The sequence below is a fragment of the Hemiscyllium ocellatum genome, chromosome 43, assembly GCF_020745735.1.
Source record: "Hemiscyllium ocellatum isolate sHemOce1 chromosome 43, sHemOce1.pat.X.cur, whole genome shotgun sequence".
NCBI lineage: Eukaryota > Metazoa > Chordata > Chondrichthyes > Orectolobiformes > Hemiscylliidae > Hemiscyllium > Hemiscyllium ocellatum.
The window spans coordinates 12,496,332-12,516,233 of record NC_083443.1 but is presented as its reverse complement, the minus strand read 5'-3'; the positions used below and the strand labels follow the sequence as shown (position 1 = coordinate 12,516,233).

At 41.9% G+C, this 19,902-nt stretch overlaps 1 protein-coding gene across 1 annotated transcript; it reads left to right on the top strand.

Annotated features, from left to right (window-relative positions):
- The first annotated feature begins 1,037 nt into the window (after positions 1–1,037).
- On the top strand, positions 1,038–16,092 carry tmem254 (transmembrane protein 254). Its single transcript, XM_060854294.1, has 4 exons — positions 1,038–1,168; positions 3,202–3,305; positions 4,353–4,412; positions 15,697–16,092. The coding sequence occupies exons 1-4, from the start codon at positions 1,079–1,081 to the stop codon at positions 15,812–15,814; spliced, it is 372 nt and encodes a 123-aa protein (XP_060710277.1). The 5' UTR covers positions 1,038–1,078; the 3' UTR covers positions 15,815–16,092.
- Positions 16,093–19,902: the final 3,810 nt, after the last annotated feature.

Sequence of the window (19,902 nt, the reverse complement as noted above, 5' to 3'; positions counted from 1 at the left end):
TATCTGATGTGGTTTCCATCTAAAGCATTTTTGCTGTATTGTGTGGCGGCACAGTGGCTCTGGTTAGCACTGCTGCCTCACAGCGCCAGGGACCCGGGTTCAATTTCCACTTTGGGCAACTGTCTGTGTGGAGTTTGCACATTCTTCCAGTGTCTGTGTGGGTTTCCTCTGGGTGCTCCAGTTTTCTCCCACAGTCCAAAGATGTGCAGGTTAGGTGAATTGGTCATGCTAAATTGCCTGTAGCGTTAGGTGCATTAGTCAGGGGTAAATGTGGGGGAAGTGGGACTGGGTGGGTTTGCTCTTCACAGGGTCAGTGTGGACTTGTTGGGTGAAAGGGCTTGTTTCCATACTGTAGGGAATCTAATCTAATCATAAAGTGTTTAAAGGTCAGAAGGAGGAATATAATTTTAACAGTCAGTTCCAAATTAAAATAATAATTATGGCAAAAACTGATTTAAAATGATATGTTGTTGCCCATTTAATGGTGAATTTGTACTCAATTGCGCATAAACTAGAGTAAGGAGTTGGGAGAATGCACCAAATAAATGGTACTCACTGCACCAGTTGATGCCACACAATCGTAACATCATTTACCACACTAAATATACCTTGGATTTACCTTCACTCTGCCCCACCTTCAGCCTTGGACCCTGCAGGTCCCATTTCTTCACTGCATGAAACAAGGATGAGAAAGGCAAAAAAAACTGCAGATGCCGGAATCCAGAGTAGACAAAGGGTTATACATGAAACATTGACTTCTCCAACTCCTGATGGTGCCTGGCTTGCTGTGTTCTTCCAGCCTCCTGCTTGTCCACCTTGAAACAGGGGTGAGGCAGTCACCCTTGCTCTTCAAAATAAGGACTCACTCAAAGTTCTAGTTAAGCTGTAGTGAAAGACTTTATTACCACATGTAGACTAACATTCTTGTGCTAAAAAGCGATTTGAGTCTGTAGATCATAATGTTCCGTGGATTGGTTTACCTTTAAGAGGCTCTCGCTGAGTTAAACAGGAAATGAAATTGAACGAGTGACCTTTGACCTTTTCCAAACAATGATTTATTCAGGAGCTGTTTGGGAAGATGCTCACAGACAAAGTCTCTGGTGCTTATTTCAGGAGGATTAGCCTTTTCTGGATAGCCTGCATCACTCTATCCTTTGGGTATTACACTGTACGTATGTGAGTGTACTGGCATGATCAGTTAAAACGTGTTTCTGTGTCATATATAAGATATAGAGCCAAAAAAAAAACTGCAGATGCAGGAATCCAAAGTAGGCAGGCAAGAGGCTATTTCGGAAGTCCTAATGTAGGAGTACACCCGAAACATCCACTTCTCCACGTCTTGATGCTGCCTGGCTTGCTATATACCTATACTGTACAGAGGAACCTCGATTATCTGAATGAGATGGGTGAATTAATTGATTATTCAGTTAATTGATTTCATCTGGGACTGTGAGTTTCTGTGAAGTATGCTCCCTGTTCAGGAGACTAGGCGGCAGCAGCATACTGTGTGAGAGACTCGGCCCCTGTCCGCCCCCAACCCTATCAGCTCCCACCCTGCCCCCCCACCTGACCCAACCTCGTCTGCTGCCTCTACCCCATACATTCTCCCTGTGTCTGCTTGAGTTTCCTCCAGGTGCTCGGGTTTCCTCCCACAGTCCAAAAGATGTGCAGGTTAGGTGAATCGGCCATGCTAAATTGCCTCTAGTGTTAGGTGTAGGGGAATGGGTCTGGGTGGGTTGCTCTTCGAAGGGTCGGTGTGGACTTGTTGGGCCGAAGGGCCTGTTTCCACACTGTAAGTAATCTAATCTAATCTAATCAGAAACAGACCCTCCGGTCCAACTCATCCATGCCGACCAGATATCCTAACCTAATCTAGTTCCGTTTGCTAGCTCTTAGCCAGTATTGCTCTCAACCTTTCCTCTTCATATACCCATCCAGATGCCTCCTAAATGCTGTACCAGCCTCCTCCACGTCCTCTGGCAGCTCATTCCATACACGCAGCACGTCTGTGTGAACAAATTGTCCCTTAGGTCCCTTTTTAAATCTTTCCCCTCTCATCCTAACCTCTAGTTCGAAATTCCCCCACCCCAGGGACAAGATTCTGTCTATTTCTCCTATGCATGCTGCTTACGATTTTATAAACCTCTATAAGGTCACCCCTCAGCTTCCTCCGCTCCAAGGAAAACAGCCCAGCCTATTCAGCCTCTCCCTGTAGCTCAAATCCTCCAACCCTGGCAACATCCTTGTAAATCTTTCTGAACCCTTTCAAGTTTCACAACAGCCCTCTGAATAAGAGGGAGACCAGAATTGCACACAATATTTCAAAAGTGGCCTAACCAATGTACAGCTGCAACGTGACCTCCCAACTCCGTGCTCTGTCCAATAAAGGAAAGCATATCAAATGCCTTCTTTACTATCCAATTTACCTGTGGCTCTACTTTCGAGGAGTTATGAACCTGCATTCCAAAGTCTCTTTGTTCAGCAACACTCTCCAGGACCTTATCATTAAGTGTATAAGTCCTGCCCTAATTTGCCTTCCAAAATGCAGCACCTCACATTTATCTAAATTAAACTCCATCTGCCAGTCTGTGCTCTCCCATCATACTCTGAGGTAACCTTCTACACTGTCCACTACACCTCCAATTTTGATGTCATCTGCAGACTTACTAACTATACCTCCTTTGTTCACATTCAAATTATTTCAGATCTCTTGATACTTAGTTGACCAGTTATCTGCCATGTCAAGCCCAGGAATTTGAACCCAGATTTGTGAGTGTATATATAGGTCTTTCAGATATTTCCCAAGTCTCACAAGGTAGGATTGGGAAATGGAGGTAAAAGACAGAGACTTTTTAAGCTGATAATTTAGTTAGCTTTGAGGAAGGGCAAAAATGCTCCAACTTTTCCCATTTTGAGTCCAGAGAACCCAGGATTCAGAGGGCGAATGTGCTGTTATCCTTCACCCAATGTCACAAACATATATAATGCAGAGTTCACCAGGGAGTTGACTGCCCAGAAACCATTTTGAATTCAAAGCTGTCCGATAATTACTGAAAAATAGGAAATAATCTTGTATCACAGTAATTTGTTTTTAGTCCTAACCGACACACAATCCTCCTCCCATTCTTCATCAGCTTACCCCCATTGTGCATTCTCCTGTACCTATATTCCTCTGCAAACCATTCATTGTTCTCTTTCTAGTTGGTGATGTTTTGGCCGCAGAGCATCCCTTACCAGAGTCTTGGACCCTTAGGCATCTTCTCCAAGTATCTGATGGACAACTATTACACCCACTTGTACTTTGGGTAAGTCCCTGCTGTGCACTGTACGTAACATCTTGATTGCTGCAACCTTCTCCAGCTCACCCACCACTTTCTTTCTGCTCCCCACCATGAACTGTGAAGTCTAGTTTTTAAAGCCTAAATTCTGTGTGTCCATGTCTTGCACATAACCTTCTCTCCTGAATGAATGTAGTGAAGTGGAATTAGGGAAAAGGACTTTTCCAACCTTGTTGAGTGGATAGATCTGAGATCTATCAGGATCTGTAACATGAGCTATGTGGGAATTACTAAGAATAAAGATTAAAATTTAATTGCCAGACTAGCCCTATCCAGGCCTCAAGATCCTATGCAACAGCTGACTGATTTCTCTCATTTTCAATGTCTTTTTTTTCTGTCCAGTCCTGGAATCCTCCAAAGGCCAGAAAGTTCCCTAGCTGGCTCCAAACTCAAACTCTGTAAAGTGGGAAGTCCAAGGTATTGTGCGCCTTCAGGAAGGTTTGAAGCTGGCGACAACATTGCCTGGAAAAATGATTCATGTGACCTTGTGCAACTGTGAACAAGCTGTTGCATATTTTCTAAAGCATCATTCTCAGGATATGATCACACTAGCCAGCATCTATTATAGGTTCCTAATTACCAAGAAGGTAGTGGTGAGCCTCTGCCTTAGACAGTTATACTGTGTATTCAGGACTAACCCACCGTGCTGTTTGGTGCTATTATTGTTATTGTTATTCAATGTCAAGGAGACTTTGAAGTCAAGGAGATTGTTTTTGGGACTTACTGTTTGTCGAAGTTGATGCAGTACTTATGGATAGTTTACCACTGCTGAACGGAATGGATGTTGAAGACAAATGTGCCCTTTCATGTTTAATTAACAAGGAACCGTACAGTGTTGTACGTGCTCTTGCAGTCAAAAGTCATTCTGAAGTTCAGCATCATGGTGGATTGTGTTGGACTGTTGGCATGTCCTTCAGAAAACTGGACAACATGAATGGAAACTTTGAACTACACCTAATTGGACTGTTGTTGCCATTTTAGATCAAATTAGTGTTTATTTCCAATCTTTTGCAGGTACTGGTTGGCCTGGGGCCTCCATCTTGCTGAAGCACTGTACAGCATCAAAGTCTGCAGGTAAGACTTCTTCACGTCTGTCCTACTTCTAAATGTCAGTTGAAGGGAAGAACTAGAGCTAAATATTACACACTGCAGTTTTTATTTACAGAATTACACATTTACAACCATATTTCCCAACCCCATTCCCACAGTTTAGGAGCTCAAATGAATGTCAATCATCCAAGTACAACTCATTAACAATATCTTCTGTTTAACCCAACTTTACTATTCAATTAGGTATTCAATTTGGTACACGTGGAGCTGAGTGATAAATTATGTAGAATGGAACGTTTCTCTTTGGGCATATAACATCAGTCGCCAGTATTTATTCATTGAGTATAAATTCCTGAACCAAACCTTGGAATTCTTTTTTAGCCGTTAGAAGGTGCACTGATCAGTAATTTGCAGCATTGTTTGTGTCTGTTCAGAAGTACATAAGGGGTTTGAACTGCAAAGGTGCTGAATCTATTTAGCAAGTGTACCCTTTGACACATGATTGTGATTTCCTGTGTTCCCAATCCTTTATCCAGTTTATGGAAACAAGTAACCCAAGTTCAATTCAAATCTGTACAATCCTTGGATTTACCCTATTCGCAAAAGAGCATTTATTTAGAGTCATGGAAATGATCTAACTCAACCATGCTGACCAGATATCTTAAATAAAATCTAGTCCCATTTGCCAACCCATATCCCTCTAAATAATTTATATTCATATAGCCATCCAGATGCCTTTTAAATGTTGTAATTTTACCAGCCTCCACCACATTCTCTTGGCAGCTCATTCCATACACATGCCACTCTGTGAAAAAGTTGCCCATTAGATCCCTTTTTAAATCTTTCCCCTCTCACCCTAAACCTATGCCCTCTAATTCTGGTCTCCTCCAACCCAGGGAAAAGACCTTACTGTAGTGCTGGCAAAAAAAGCACAGCATGTCAGGCAGCATCCAAGGAGCACAAGAATCGACGTTTCGGGCATATGTCCTTTATCAGGAATCCAGCATCTGACCTACAGCATCTGCAGTCCTCACGTTTTTTGCCAGGGAAAATACCTTGTCTATTTACCCTCTACATGCCCCTCATGATTTTATAAACCTCTATAAGGTCACCCCTCAGACTCCAACGCTCCAGGGAAAACAGTCCCAGCCTATTCAGCCTCTTCCTGTAGCTCAAATCCTCCAACCCTGGCAACATCCTTGTAAATCTCTTGTGAACCCTTTCAAGTTTCACAACATCCCTCCAAATAGGAGAGAGACCAGAATTGCACAAAATATTTCAAAAATGGCCTAGCCAATGTCCTGTACAGCTGCAAGATGACCTCCCAACTCTTATACTCAATGCTCTGACTAATAAAGAAAAGCATGTCAAACGTCGCCTTCACTATCCTACCCACCTGCGACTCTACTTTCTAGGAACTATGAACCTGCATTCCAAAGTCTCTTTGTTCAGCAACCTGCCCCAAGACCTTACCATTAAGTGTATAAGATCTGCCCTGCTTTGCCTTTCCAAGATAGCGCCTCATGTTTATCTAAATTAAACTCTATCTGCCACTTCATGGTCTGCTGGCCCATCTGATCACGAACCTGTGTTACTTTGAGGTAACCTTCTTCGCTGTCCACTACACCTCCAATTTTGGTGTCATCTGCAAACTTTACTAACTATACCTGCTATGTTCACATCCAAATCACTTTTATATTAATGATGAAAAGCACTGAACCCAGCACCGATCCTAAGGCATATCGCTGGTCACAGTCGTCCAGTCTGAAAAGCAATCCTCCATCACCACACTTTGTCTTTTACCTTTGAGCCATTTTTATAATCAATGGCTAGTTCGCCCTTTATTCCATGTGGTCAAACCTTGCTAAGCAGCCTACAATGAGAAACCTTGTTGAATGACTTACTTAAATCCATGTAGATTAAGTCCACCACTTTGCCTTCATCATTCTCTTCATTACTTCTTCAAAAATTCGATCAAGTTGGTGAGACATGATTTCCCACGCACAAAGCTATGTTGATGTCCCTAATTAGTCCTTGCCTATCCAAATACATGTAAATCCAGTCTTTCAGGATTCCCTCCAACAACTTGCCCATCACTCCAGTCAGGCTGACCGGTCTAAAGTTCCTTTGCTATTCCCTACCACCTTTCTTAAAGCATGGCACAATGTTAGCCGACCTCCTGTTTTCCGGCATCTCACCTGTGACTATTAATGATGCAAATAGCAACGGGCCCAGCAATCACTTCCCTAGTTTTCCCCAGAGTTCTAGAGCACACCTGATCAGGTCCTGGGGATTCATCCACCTTCATGCATTTTAAGATAACCAGCACCACCACTCTGTAATATGGACATTTTTCAAGATGTCACCATCTATTTCTCCACATTCTGTATCTTCCATGTCCTTTTCCACAGTAAACACTGATGCAAAGTACTCATTTAGTTTCTTCGACGGTCAAACGCATAGGCTTTTACTGCCTTAATATTCATTTTCTTTCCATCTCCTACTCCTGTGATCCTTCTAAACAAGGTTTCAAATTGTGCATTAAGGGAGAGTTTTGTGCAGTAGACTGACTGGCATAGTCAGACTAAGGGAAGAAAGAAGAACTGTTACCATCAAATAGGATGAATTAGGATCCAGATCCCAGAGGCTCTTTGCTTTTGTAACCTGGTTTCTTGATGCACACTACCCCAGTGAATGGCCTGAGGGACCCTGCTGCTGAACAGTGGCAATGCTTATTAAGACATAGTCTCCAGAAAGCATGTACAGTCAGCCCTGGGCAACCTCTGTCCCTTTTTTGCAGGGTGAAGTGTGTGTGGTCCATGTTGCATCACTATCAGGTGAGGCATTTTACAGCTTAAGTGTTGTGTTATTCAGTGATGCAAACTCACAAGGGCTGCTGTACCAGAACAGCAGGCTCTTCATATTGGCAATTGCGTTTCCTACATTACAAGAGCAACAGTCCTTTTTGTCTACAAAGCACTGTGGGATGTCTTGGTGAGCAGTACTTAAATGTCTTCTCAAAATGTTGTGCCGGAGATTTTGTTTCACTTAACGACAGAGGGGCAATAAAGATGGGTTCAGAAGAAGGATCAGTGTTTTAGTTTTGTTTTATTATAACAAATAGGTAATGTTCTCTGATGTGATACAAAGAGGTTTTAAATTAATAGAAACGAGGAATAATTCCTCTTCCACTTCCCTCGTTCAAAACTCCAATGGCATTCATGATAAGAAGGGATGGACCTTCTCCTGGAAATCTTGCATGATTAAAGTAATGCTTGAAACAGATTCAACAATTAGCATGCAAAATGGTGGTGTGGTGGTAATATCAATGAAATTGTAATGCAGAGGCACAGGCTAATGTTGTAGGGACAGGTGTTCAATCCCACCAAGGCAGTTGGTGGAATTTAAATCCAATTAATAAAATCCAGACTAATATAGCTAATTCCAAGGATGGTGACCATGACAACCATATCAATTATAGTTCGCTTCCTTTCAAGAAGTAAATTTTCTGTGACTACAGACTTGCACTGTTAATTGAGATCCCTATCCTAAACTGCCTTCTGAAATGCCTTATCAAAAAGCTCAATTCAATGGACTTCAGAGTATAAAAGGATAAAATAATGATCAGTATTTCTGGATTTGTGAAATTTTACCAGTGTTTCTCTTGCTTTTGTACATGAGACTTTAAAAATTTTGTATAAATTTAATATTACCTTGTGACAATTCACTACTAACCTTTTGTAAGCTGGGCATTGTTACAGGTGTTGATTGGTATTAAATATTCTGACTATGATTCTGGTATTTTAGGTAAGATCAAGAGAAATTCAAATACTATGATTGACTATTTAACAAATCTGGTAGTTTGTGATGCTAAAGTACTGATTGTGGGGGAGATGCTATATTGTATTTTTAAAGATGTAAATTTAAGTAGGTGCTGGATTAAGAAGGTGGTAATCAGCTTGAGTTCCTGCTCTTGATTGCTGTCTGGGGATAACAGGTGAGATGGCTACTTGAGTGGACCATTGGATAGACAATTTGGGACTTGGTGACACTTTTCATGGTAGCATAATGCCCACTGTCACTTAGATTCACACATGGCAAATGTCCACTTGGCTGAGGAACTGGCATATGGGTTACACCCCTGGAATTGTGCCCAAGAAAGAACACCAAATTGGGGGGACAAAAGGGGATGGTGCCCCTCTCATTTGTCCAAAAAATGAAGATCTGCTGACATTGAAGCACACTATAAGTACTAATTTGGTGGTTAGGCTAGATTGAGTCTGAGGCTTTCCATAACCATAAGATATAGGAGCCGAATTAGGCCATTCAGCCCATCATGTCTATCCACCTGATATATTTCTCCTGTATTATCCCTGAAACCCTTAATAATCAAGAACATAACTATCTCTCTATTAAATACACTCAAACTTGCCCTCCTGCAGAAATTAGTTCCACAGATTCACCATCATCTGGCTGAAGAAATTCCTCCTCCTCTCCGTTCTAAAGGGTTATCCATTCACACTCAGGCTGTACCCTCAGGTCCTAGTCTCTCCTACTAATGGAAGCATCTTATCCATTAGTCCACTCTAACCAAGCCTCTCGGTACTCACAAATGTTTGATGAGATCCCTCCCCGTCATCCTTCTAAACTCCAGAGTCATTGATCACTCCTCATTGGCCATCCTAACTACTAACTAAACCTACGTGTTAACCTGAAGAGAATCCTGAACTAGGACTTCTGAGTTCCTTTGGATTTCTGTAGCCTTTTCCCATTAAGACTGTATCAAAGTGCATAACCTCACTTTCCCATATTGTATTCCATCTGCCACTTCTTTGCCTACTCTCCTAGCCTATCCATGCCCTTCTGTAGCCTCGCTGCTTCCTCGACACTACCTGCCACTCCACCTATCTTTGTCATCTGAAAACTTTGCTGCAGTGCTCTCAGTTCCTTTATTCAGATTGTTAATCTATAACAGTTATACACTAGTCACTGGCTGCCAGCCTGCAAAAGACTCTTTGATCCCCACTCTCCACCAGTCAGTCAATTCTCTATTTGTACCAGTACCTTGCTTATAATACTATAGCTTTTTGTCTTCTTTAGCAGCTCCTGTGCAGCACCTTGTCAAAGGCCTTCTGGAAGCACAAAGAGATCACATCCACTGGCTCTCCTTTACCTAACTTGCTAACTACCTGCTCCAAGTACTCCACAATGTCGTACTTGATACAATTATAGTCATAGTCATAGTCATAGTCATAGAGATGTACAGCACAGAAACAGACCCTTCGTTCCAACTCATCCATGTTGACCAGATATCCCAACCTAATCTAGTCCTACTTGTCAGCACCTGGCCCATATCCTTCCAAACCCTTCCTATTCATACAGGAGAAAGTGAGGACCGCAATGCTGGAGATCAGAGTATGTTGCAGGAAAAGCACAGCAGGTCAGGCAGCATCCGAGGAGCAGGAGAATCGACAGTTCCGGCGTAAGCCCTTCATTAGGAATGAGGCTTGTGGGCCAGGAAACTTGTCTGTTTGTGCTACATTCCCCTGAGAATCCATCATCCCCTACATTTTCCAAAACAGCACACTTGGGTGAAATAGGGATAGCTACATAAGGCTCCTGCACTACCTTCCTATCTCTCTTACCTTTACTGGAGTTAACCCATCTATGTGACTGTGTCTGTGACTTTTCTCCCTTCCTAAACTGCCATCCGTCACACTCTCTTGCTCTTGTAAATTTCTCATTGCCTCTAACTGTCACTCCAACCGATCCATTTGATCTGATAGAATTTGCAACGAATGGCATTTATTGCAGATATAATCCTCAGTAAAGCTTAAACTCTCCCTCAACTCCCACATCCAACAAGAAGAGCATGTCACTCTACTAAGGGCCATTTTTGTTTTTTCCAATCTACAGATCCAGAAAATAGCACCGCCTTATTCCTCTACAAAACACTGTCCAGACTAACTTAACACGTATGGCTTATTTTTAAGTTTAATTGAGACACATCTCAAATAAAACATAATCAAGAAAGAATCCACTCTACTCACTATTGCAGATTCACAGCAAGGCTATACTCAAAACTATTTATTTATCTGTTTCTGTGCTGTGACCTCTCCAAAACAGGTTCCTCCAAGATTAGCTGTGAATTCACTGTTTGTTCATTTCCTAGACGCACTCCGATGTCCAGCGATACATGAATTCAACAGCAAAGGCAGTAACTGCGCAAGTTCACTGCTGTGTCAGTTACCAATGTGGGTTTCTTTTTCTGTCTCTCTCTCTCTCTCTCGCAGTGACCTCACAATGTGCTACCTTTGTTTGTCCCTCTCCCTTTTTAAAAGTACCTTATGGACTCTAAAACCTTACCAATTACTGAGATCAGGCTAGCTGGCTTATAATTTTCTGTCTTCTGCCTCCCTCTGTTCTTGAGCAGGATGTTACTTTAGCTGGTTTGAAGTCCTCTAGGACCTTCCCTAACTCTAGTGATTCCTGAAAGATCACCACTAATGCCTCCACAATGTCCTTGGCTATCTGCTTCAGAACTCTGGAATGTAGTCCATCTGGTCCAGGTGAGTCATTCACTGTCAGACCTTTCAAGATCCTGCAATACCTTCACCTTATTGAGGGCCACTACATTCACCTCTGCCCCCGACTGTCTTGAAGTTCTTGTATGCTACAGATTCTACTCCTTCTGACTGTGTATATCACTTGCTATCGATTTAGTTCAATTTCGTACTAACAAAGCAATCTTTCCCCCGCCACACATCACCATGTCCTTTTGATAAGACAGTGTTGGCTCAGTGGTTAGCACTACTGCCTCAGCGCCAGGAATCTGGATTCGATTCCGGCCTCTGGCAACCGTGTGGAGTTTGCACGTTCTCCCCATATCTGTTTGGGTTTCCTCCTCGCAGTCCAAAGATGTGCAAGTTGGGCGAATTGCCCATAGTGTTCAGGGATGTGTATATTAGGTGTATTAGGCAAGGGAAATGTAAAAGTAATAGGGTAGGGGAATGGGTATAGGAGAGTTACTCTTCGGAGGGTTGGTGTGTACTTGTTAGGCCAAATGGCCTGTTTCCACATTGTGGGGATTCTATGAAGATATTTAGTTCCCAGAGCTGATGTCCTTGCAGCCACATCTGTGTGAAATCCACAACATTGTACTTGCAATTTTCAATCTGTGCTAAAAGCTCATTTACTTTGTTTCGTATACTGCATGCATTTAAATACACATCCTCAGTGCTACATTAAATTCCTCCCCCCCCCCCCCCGCCCCACTTCTCTCTTGTCTCCTCGTCCGCTGTTCTTGAGGTTAGACTCCTTGTTCAGTTACTCGTTCTGGAAACTTCAGTAATTTTTGCTGAGCATTCCCTCACTTTTCCTTGTGGCTTAGGTAGTAATCTGGAGATTATTAACATTTTAGTTCTGCTTTTTTAATTTAGCCCTGAGCTAATCATATTCCCTCAGCAGAACCACTTTCCTCTTTCTACCTGTATAGTTGGTATGTATGTGGACCACTTACCATTTAATAGAAATCCTCAAAATGTTGAATAGACTTGCCAAGTTTCATCAGCACTGCACTAAGACAGTGAACACTTGAAAATGAAAAACCATCTTTAATGACATATTTAAGATATTATCTTTTATAGATTTCTTGTCAAAAGCATAATTCAAGTTTTAAAATTTCTCTTACCAGCCTCTTCCCTAATACATTTTCGAGCAGAAATGAAGCACAAGTACTCAATTGAGTTGAACAACAGGGAGTAATTTAAAAGCAAATTCAGGGTAGTTTAAATATTTATCAGAGTATATTTTACAAGAAGCCATTGGACTTCTTGTCAAAAGCATAGTTTAAAAGGTTTTCCCTTTATTTTTGTGTTACTAAATCCAGTAACACTTGCCTCTATAGTACCAATTTATCAAATACTTCCTACCCTCCCCATGATACAAATGTTCAATTAGATTTAATATTAGGAGTGAATTAAAAGCCAATTTCAGATAGTTTAAACATTTATCAAGTATTGTTTAGAATCAGCATCATAGTAACTTCTTCTCAGTGAACAATGACTAGAACGAAAGCCATGATTTTTACCATGTTTAAGGATGTGTATACAGCAGGATACTCAGGAGTTTTGTGACACAATGTTAGTGTCTATACGCCTGTGCAAGGAAATCTGGGTTCAAGCCCCATTGGTTCCAGAGGTTTACAAGAGGGTGGTACGTATTTGGAATGAGCTGCCAGAGGAAGTGGTGGAGGCTGGTACAATTGCAACATTTAAAAAGCATTTGGATGGGTATATGAATAGGAAGGGTTTGGAGGGATATGGGCCGGGTGCTGGTAGGTGGGACTAGATTGGGTTGGGATATCTGGTCGGCATGGACGAGTTGGACCGAAGGGTCTGTTTCCATGCTGTACATCTCCATGACTCTATGTGCGTCGCAACGTATCTGAACAGGTTTAATCAACCGGATCATTCTCACAGTGATCACTGTAGATGGCGCCACAATTCCTTCAAAAAAAAAGCTATTGAAGTAGAGATGAAGATAAAATATTACCTCCAAATATAAAAGGATAGCACAGCTGGAAGAATGAAAATATGCAGTTCCTTTCAGAACAAATAATCTAATCTGCTGGAAACAAATTTGCAATTTTGAACAACACAAATCCAACAGGCGCTCAATGCCATTCTTTATAAATTGTCAGTTTTTACCAGTCCTCCCCTTTAAACTAGGTGGCAGCCTGGCAGACATGCCAGCTCTGTGCAGAAATATTCTTGTTGTCTTTTTCACATGAACAAATTCTGAGAAAAACACTCAGCTTGCTTCTCAATTCTTATATTGAAATTGGTGGCTGTGGTCTGCACTTTGGAGGAGGAAGCAAGTGAGTCTGGGCTAAGGATGGAGAATTTGACATATGAGCATAACTGTGAGCTAGTTAATGCTTTCCATTGAAAGGGTTTCATTTAAGTTGAGGCCAGTGTTATGACATCAATTCATTTAAAGCAAACTGCCAAATCTACCCCCATGCATGAACTGCCAGCCAGAAGTCTTTTCCAAGAAAGCACTCTATTGACCATATAGTTGAATGATTCTCCCAAATAGCCCATGTTGTGAAGCCTCAGTTTGGGAAAGTGAAGTAAATGTTTGCTGGATTGTATTTTGATGGCAATGCTCCCAGTATAAATTGTCAAAAGTAAATATTTGAAGGCCTTATTACAGAGATCTCTGCTCTGGTCATTTACAATACTCTACTGAGTCCAGTGCTAATCCTGACCACAATTACCAGCATTCTGCCTCCCAAGAATAAGTCCATACTTGAGATGAGCACAATGCGGTCAGGAGGATTTCAGGAGTAGTAACAGTCCATGTGATAGCATGCACTTCACGTAGCTCTCAGTCAAAGGAGAGATCTATTTATTTAGTGACCTTCAGGTCAACATGGCATATCAAAGCACTTCATGGACACTGAAATGTTTCTGAAGTATAGTCTCTTTGTGTTGGAAATACAGCAGCTGATATGTACACACCAAGTTCCCATAAACCTCAATTACATAAATTGATTTTTAAGTGGGATTGATTGAGGGGAAGATGTTGACCAAGACATAGAGGAAACCTGCTGTAGTGCTGCAGCAAAGCTCAAAGCAAGCTGGGGGAAAATACGTATTCTTCCACTGAGGTACCTTACAACCCTCAGGACGCAACATTAAGTTTAACAATTTTAGAGCATGAAACCTTTCTCCATGTTCATAGCCACAGATCCTGTACTGTATGGGTTCTTCCCACCACAGCCAGCCATTTTCAACAATTCACACTTCCAGTTAACACATGTTCAGTAGTTATCTCTGTACCAGCTTACCTTTGATCCCTTTTGACTGCTTCTCCTTTTCTCTCTCGCTCTGGGTACAGTCTCCATCTATTCAACTCACTCCTTTCCCCCACCCACAGTCATCAGCATAAATACCATAATTTCCCAACTGGTTTCTGTTTTGATAAAGGCTCACTGGACTCAAAATATTAGCAGTATCTGGGGGAGAAAAAAATTAATCTGCTGAGTTTCTTCAGCCCTTTTTGTTTTTGTTAGAGGAGAGATCCCTCTCTTTTTTCAATCGTGAACCATACAGTATAGGAGGGGCCCTTTGGCCCAGGAGGTCTGTACCACCAAAAATATATTACTACCTATACCAGTCCCATTTTCCTGCCCTAGGCCCAGAGCATTGAATGTTATGACACTTCAAGTGCTCATCCAAGTACTTTTTAATGGGTGTGAGGTTTCTACTACCGATCCAAGCAGAGCATTCCAGATGCCTACCGTCCTCTGGGTGAGCAAGATTTTCTTCATGTTCCCTTTTAAACCTCCTGCCTTTCACTTTAAATTTAGTCTCCTTGGTTATTGACAACCATTTACGTCAGAGAGTTTAAATGACCATGAGATTTAGGAGTAGGTTATTTGGCCCCTTGTATTTGCTCGGTCATTCAGTCAGATCATGGCTGCTCACCCCCAATAACCTTTGATTCCCTTATCAGTCAAGGTTTTATTTACTGCAGTTTAAATATATTCCATAATCTCACTTTCACAGCTTTCTGGGAATGAGTTCCGAAGACCAATGATCCTATTCCTAAAGTGTGTTACTGTGTTCCTGTGACCTCCGAGAAAAATCCTCCCATTTCTATCTTAAATTGAAGACAACTTATTTTTAAACTGTACCCTCTAGTTCAACTCTCTCCCACGTGGCAAAACATCCTTTCATCATTCATCCTGTCTAGTCCCCTCAGAATCTAGTATGGTAAAATTAGTTCACCTTGTGTTTTTCTGAATTCCTATGGATATACACCCAACTCTCAACCTTTCCTCATAAGATTAAACTCCTCATCCCAGGAATCAGTGAACTTTGTCAACGGCAATTAACACATTTATATCCTTTGCTGAGTTTAACATCTCTGGAAGATCACATCTTTGACCAGATCACATCCCTCAGTACTGCACTAGCTGTGGCAGTCTGGATTATATACTCCAGTCACAGAATGTGGCACTTCAGAGGAAAAGGTGATTTCCACAGACTCCTAGCTATCAGTGGTCATGCAGGATGGACACTTGGCCAGCAACTGGGAGATCTCCTCTTCCAAGCAGGGAAGTCCTGCAGTGCGGAAATTTTAAAAGCAGCAGAAGACCTGATAGCTGAATGAATAATTGTTTTAGGCCCCTGTTTTAGGCTTTGGAAATATATTTTTTAAAACAGAAGCTTTGTGGCATTAAGTTCTGTTGCTGCTCTGATCTATACTAACTTTGCCTTTTCTCTCTCTCAACTCACAGTGACAAAGGGATTACCAATGTAAATGCCCAGTTCAAATGGGTATTTCAGACTTTTTTATTTGGTATCGCCTCGCTCTGGTGCCTGTGGTCCTATGAACCACAGCAGAAGGACAAGTGAAAGCACAATAGAAGTACCTTCCTCTTCTTAAAATGATGGTGCAATTTTCGCATGGGATGGAGGATCCTTCTACTAAGTGACTATTAACAAAACCTTGGAAAGCTTGGTTTTGAAACAGTGATGTTTCACAGTATGGTGTAAAGAGCAGGATTATGGGAACAACTCTAATTCACTATTTAACATTTTTTCAGTAATGTAGGCTGGCAAGCAAATCAATCTTTTAAAAATTGTGATTACAGAACAATTGGTTTCTTATAACTCGATCACTGCATTTAATAAAACAGTTCATTTAAATGCTTTTGATATATATTCAAGAAAGGTGACTTGCAAATTAGATGAATTACATATTCAAATTTAAAAACTTTTTTTCTAATCTTACCCAATGAATGTTTTTGATCAATCACCAATGGCAATATGCCAACTTGTCTTGTAGGTCACTTTGTTGCTTATACCATTCATGGTTTTCAGATGATTAGGCATACAGTCACCCATTTAAAACGATGGTCTACTGCTAGTGTGACATTAGCAACAGGAAGCCAATCAGCCATTTACACGAGTGATTCGGGGATGGATGAGGTAAAAAGAAGCAGTGATGCTGTGGTAATATATCAATGTGGTTAACCCTTAATCACCCAGAAGGATGGACATTGGGATGGTCTAGCCAGCAATGTCATAGTCAAAGAGATGTACAGCACGGAAACAGACCCTTTGGTCCAATTCATCCATACCGACCAGATATCCTAACCTAATCTAGTCCCATTTGCCAGCACTTGGCCCATATCGGTCTAAACCCTTCCTATTAAGATACTCATCCAAATGCGCTTTAAATGTTGTAATTGTACCAGCCTCCACCACTTCCTCTGGCAGCTCATTCCATACACTCACCACTCTGTGTGGAAAAACTTGCTCCTTAGGTATCTTTTAAATCTTTCCCCTCTCACCCTAAACCAATGCCCTCTAGTTCTAGACTCCCCGACCCCAGGGAAAAGACCTTCGCTATTGATCCTATGCATGCCCCTCATGATTTTATAAAAGGTCACCCCTCAGCCTTTGACACTCCAGGGAAAACAGCCCCAGCCCTATAGCTCAAATCCTCCAATCCTGGCAACATCCTTGTAAATCTTTTCTGAACCCTTTCAAGTTTCATAACATCCTCCTGATAGGAAGGAGACCAGAATTACACACAATATTCCAAAAGTGGCCTAACCAATGTCTTGTGCAGCTGCAACATGACCTCCCTATTTAATGCTCTGACCAATAAAGGAAAGCATATCAATCACTTTCTTTATTATTCTATCTACCTGCGACTCCACTTTCAAAGAGCTATGGATCTGCACTCCAAGGTCTCTTTGTTCAGCAACACTCCCCAGGACCTTACCTTTAAGTGTATAAGTACTGCTTTGATTTGCTTTTCCAAAATGCAACACCTCAAGTTTATCTAAATTAAATTCCATCTGCCACTCCTCAGCCCATTGGCCCATCTGATCAAGATCCTATTGTGCTCTGAGGTAACCTTCGCTGTCCACTACACCTCCAACTTTTGTGTCATCAGCAAACTTAATACCTATTCTTCCTATGTCCACATCCAAATCATTTTATAAATGAAAAAAAGCAGTGGACTCAGCACCGATCCTTCCCTGTATTCCCTAAGATCTAACTTTTCTAACCAGTCTACCATGAGTAACCTTGTTGAACACCATACTGAAGTCCATATAGATCACATCCCCCACTCTGCTCTCATCACTCCTCTTTGTTCTTATTTCAAAAAATTTAAACAAATTTATGAGACATGAGTTCCCACGCACAAAGCCATGCTGACTATCCCTAATCAGTCCCTACCTTTCTAAATACATGTAAATCCTGTCCCTCCGGATTCCCTCCCAACAACTTGACCACTACCGATGTCAGGCTCACCAGTCTATAGTTCACTGGCTTTTCCTTACCACCTTTCTTAAAGTAAGTGGCACCACGTTAGCCAACCTCCAGTCTTCTGTCATTTCACCTGGGACTATCAATGATACAAATAACTCAACAAGGGGCCCAGCAATCACTTCCCTAGCTTCCCACAGAGTTCTAGAGTACACCTGATCAGGTCCTGGGGATTTACCCACTTTTATGCATCTCAAGACATCCAGCACCACCTGCTCTATGATATGGACATTTTCAAGATGCCACCATCCATTTCTCCACATTCTATTATCTTCCAAGTCCTTCTCCGCAGTAAACACTGATGCAAAATACTCGTTTAGTATCTCCCCCATCTCCTGCAGCTCCACACATAGGCTGCCTTGCTGATCTTTGAGGAGCCCTATTTACCCTAGTTACCCTTTTGTCCTTAATGTATTATAAAATCCCTTTGGATTCTCCTTATCCCTATTTGCCAAAGCTATTTCATGTCCCCTTTTTGCCCTCCTGATTTCCCTCTTAAGTATACTCCTACTGCCTTTATACTCTGCTAAGGATTCACTCGATCTCTGCTGTCTATACTTGGCTTCCTTGCTTTTCTTAAACAAAATCTCAATTTCTATAGGCATCCAGCATTCCCTACACCTACCAGCCTATCCTTTCACCCTAGCAGGAATATACTGTCTCTGGAATCTTGTTATGTCATTTTTGAAGGCTTCCCATTTTCTAGCCGCCCTTTTACCTGCGAACATCTGCCCCTAATCAGTTTTTGAAAGTTCTTGCCTAATCCGATCAAAATTGGCGATGTTCCGAACCATGCCCTGAGTTAATCTGCCTTCCCTGTTAGCATTGAAATTAATGCAGTTTAATTTATCAGTCTTACCTTGTCTGCTTTTGTCCCTGCCTCCCCTGACTTTGTTTGTTTGACTTAGTCCTTTTCCCAAGAGTACCAGTCTCAGATTGATCTTTTTCCTCACTATTGCCCTGGGTCCCACCTCCCACCTTACTAGTTTAAATCATCCTGAGCAGCTCTAGCAAATCTCCCTGCCAGTACGTTAGTCCCCTCCCAATTCAGGTGCAATCCATTTTTCTTGTACAGGTCACTCCTACCCCGAAGAGATTCCAGTTATCCAGAAACGTGAACCTCTCTCCCTGCACCAGCACCTTATGCACACATTCATCTGCTCTATTTTCCTATTCCAGTCCTCACTCGCTCAAAACACTGGGAGGGATCCAGATATTACTACTCTGGAGGACCTCCTTTTTAAATTACTACCCAACTTTCTATATTCTCCCTTTAGATTCTCGTGCTTTTCCTTTCCTAATCTCCCACATCCAACAGGAAGAGCACATCACTCTACTTAAAGGCCATCTTTTCTCCTTCACAATCTACAGACCCAGAAAATAACACAGTCTTATTACTCTAAAGTAAACAGTGCTCCAGCCTAATTTAGTACTTATGGTCTATATTTTTAAAATTTAATCAAAAGACATATCTCAATAAAACATATAATCAAGAAAGAACCCATTGTACTCACTATTGTAAACTTACAGCAAGGTTACACTCAAAAACTATGCGCATATCTGTTCCTGTGCTGTGAGCTCTCCCACAAAGGTTCCTCCAAGGTCAGCTGTTAATTTTTCCTAGACACACTCCAACATCCAGAGATACATGAACTCAAACAGCAAAGGCAGTAACAGCGGATTTACTGCTATATCTCTAGGAGAAAGTGAGGACTGCAGATGCTGGTGATCAGAGTCAAAAGTCATGTCTCTTCACAGTGCCAGACTAGAGTCAAGCTCAACAGGGTCTTCTTTCCCCGCTAATTCTGCCAAGCCTGTTCCCTTGGCTGTAGTTTTGCTAGATAGTAGGTAGGGACAGTGGGAATCTCGTTCATCCATTCATGTGCGTCACTAATTAGATGACGAGGCATTTGGCTATTTAAGAACACTCATGCGAGTGCACATTTCGAGTATTTATGTCGAGTATTAATAGCGTCGATGGTATGGACGTCCCCTTATCTGCGATAACCACAATCTCAGCTTCCCATGGGCTGTACAGGCTGAACCAGCTGTAGCGGCCGTGAGCTGTCGTGTCGTGGTTAGCTTGTACCCTCAAATGTTATCGCGTACAGAGTACAAGAGCACTCCCAACCACTCGGGGCGAGCTCTTGGGCCTTTGG

Coding starts and splice junctions, on each gene's coding strand:
- tmem254 (XM_060854294.1), top strand. CDS start 1,079: ATGCTCACAGACAAAGTCTCTGGTGCTTATTTCAGGAGGATTAGCCTT. Junction 3,306..4,352: donor TACACCCACTTGTACTTTGG/GTAAGTCCCTGC, acceptor AATCTTTTGCAG/GTACTGGTTGGCCTGGGGCC. Junction 4,413..15,696: donor TACAGCATCAAAGTCTGCAG/GTAAGACTTCTT, acceptor CTCAACTCACAG/TGACAAAGGGATTACCAATG.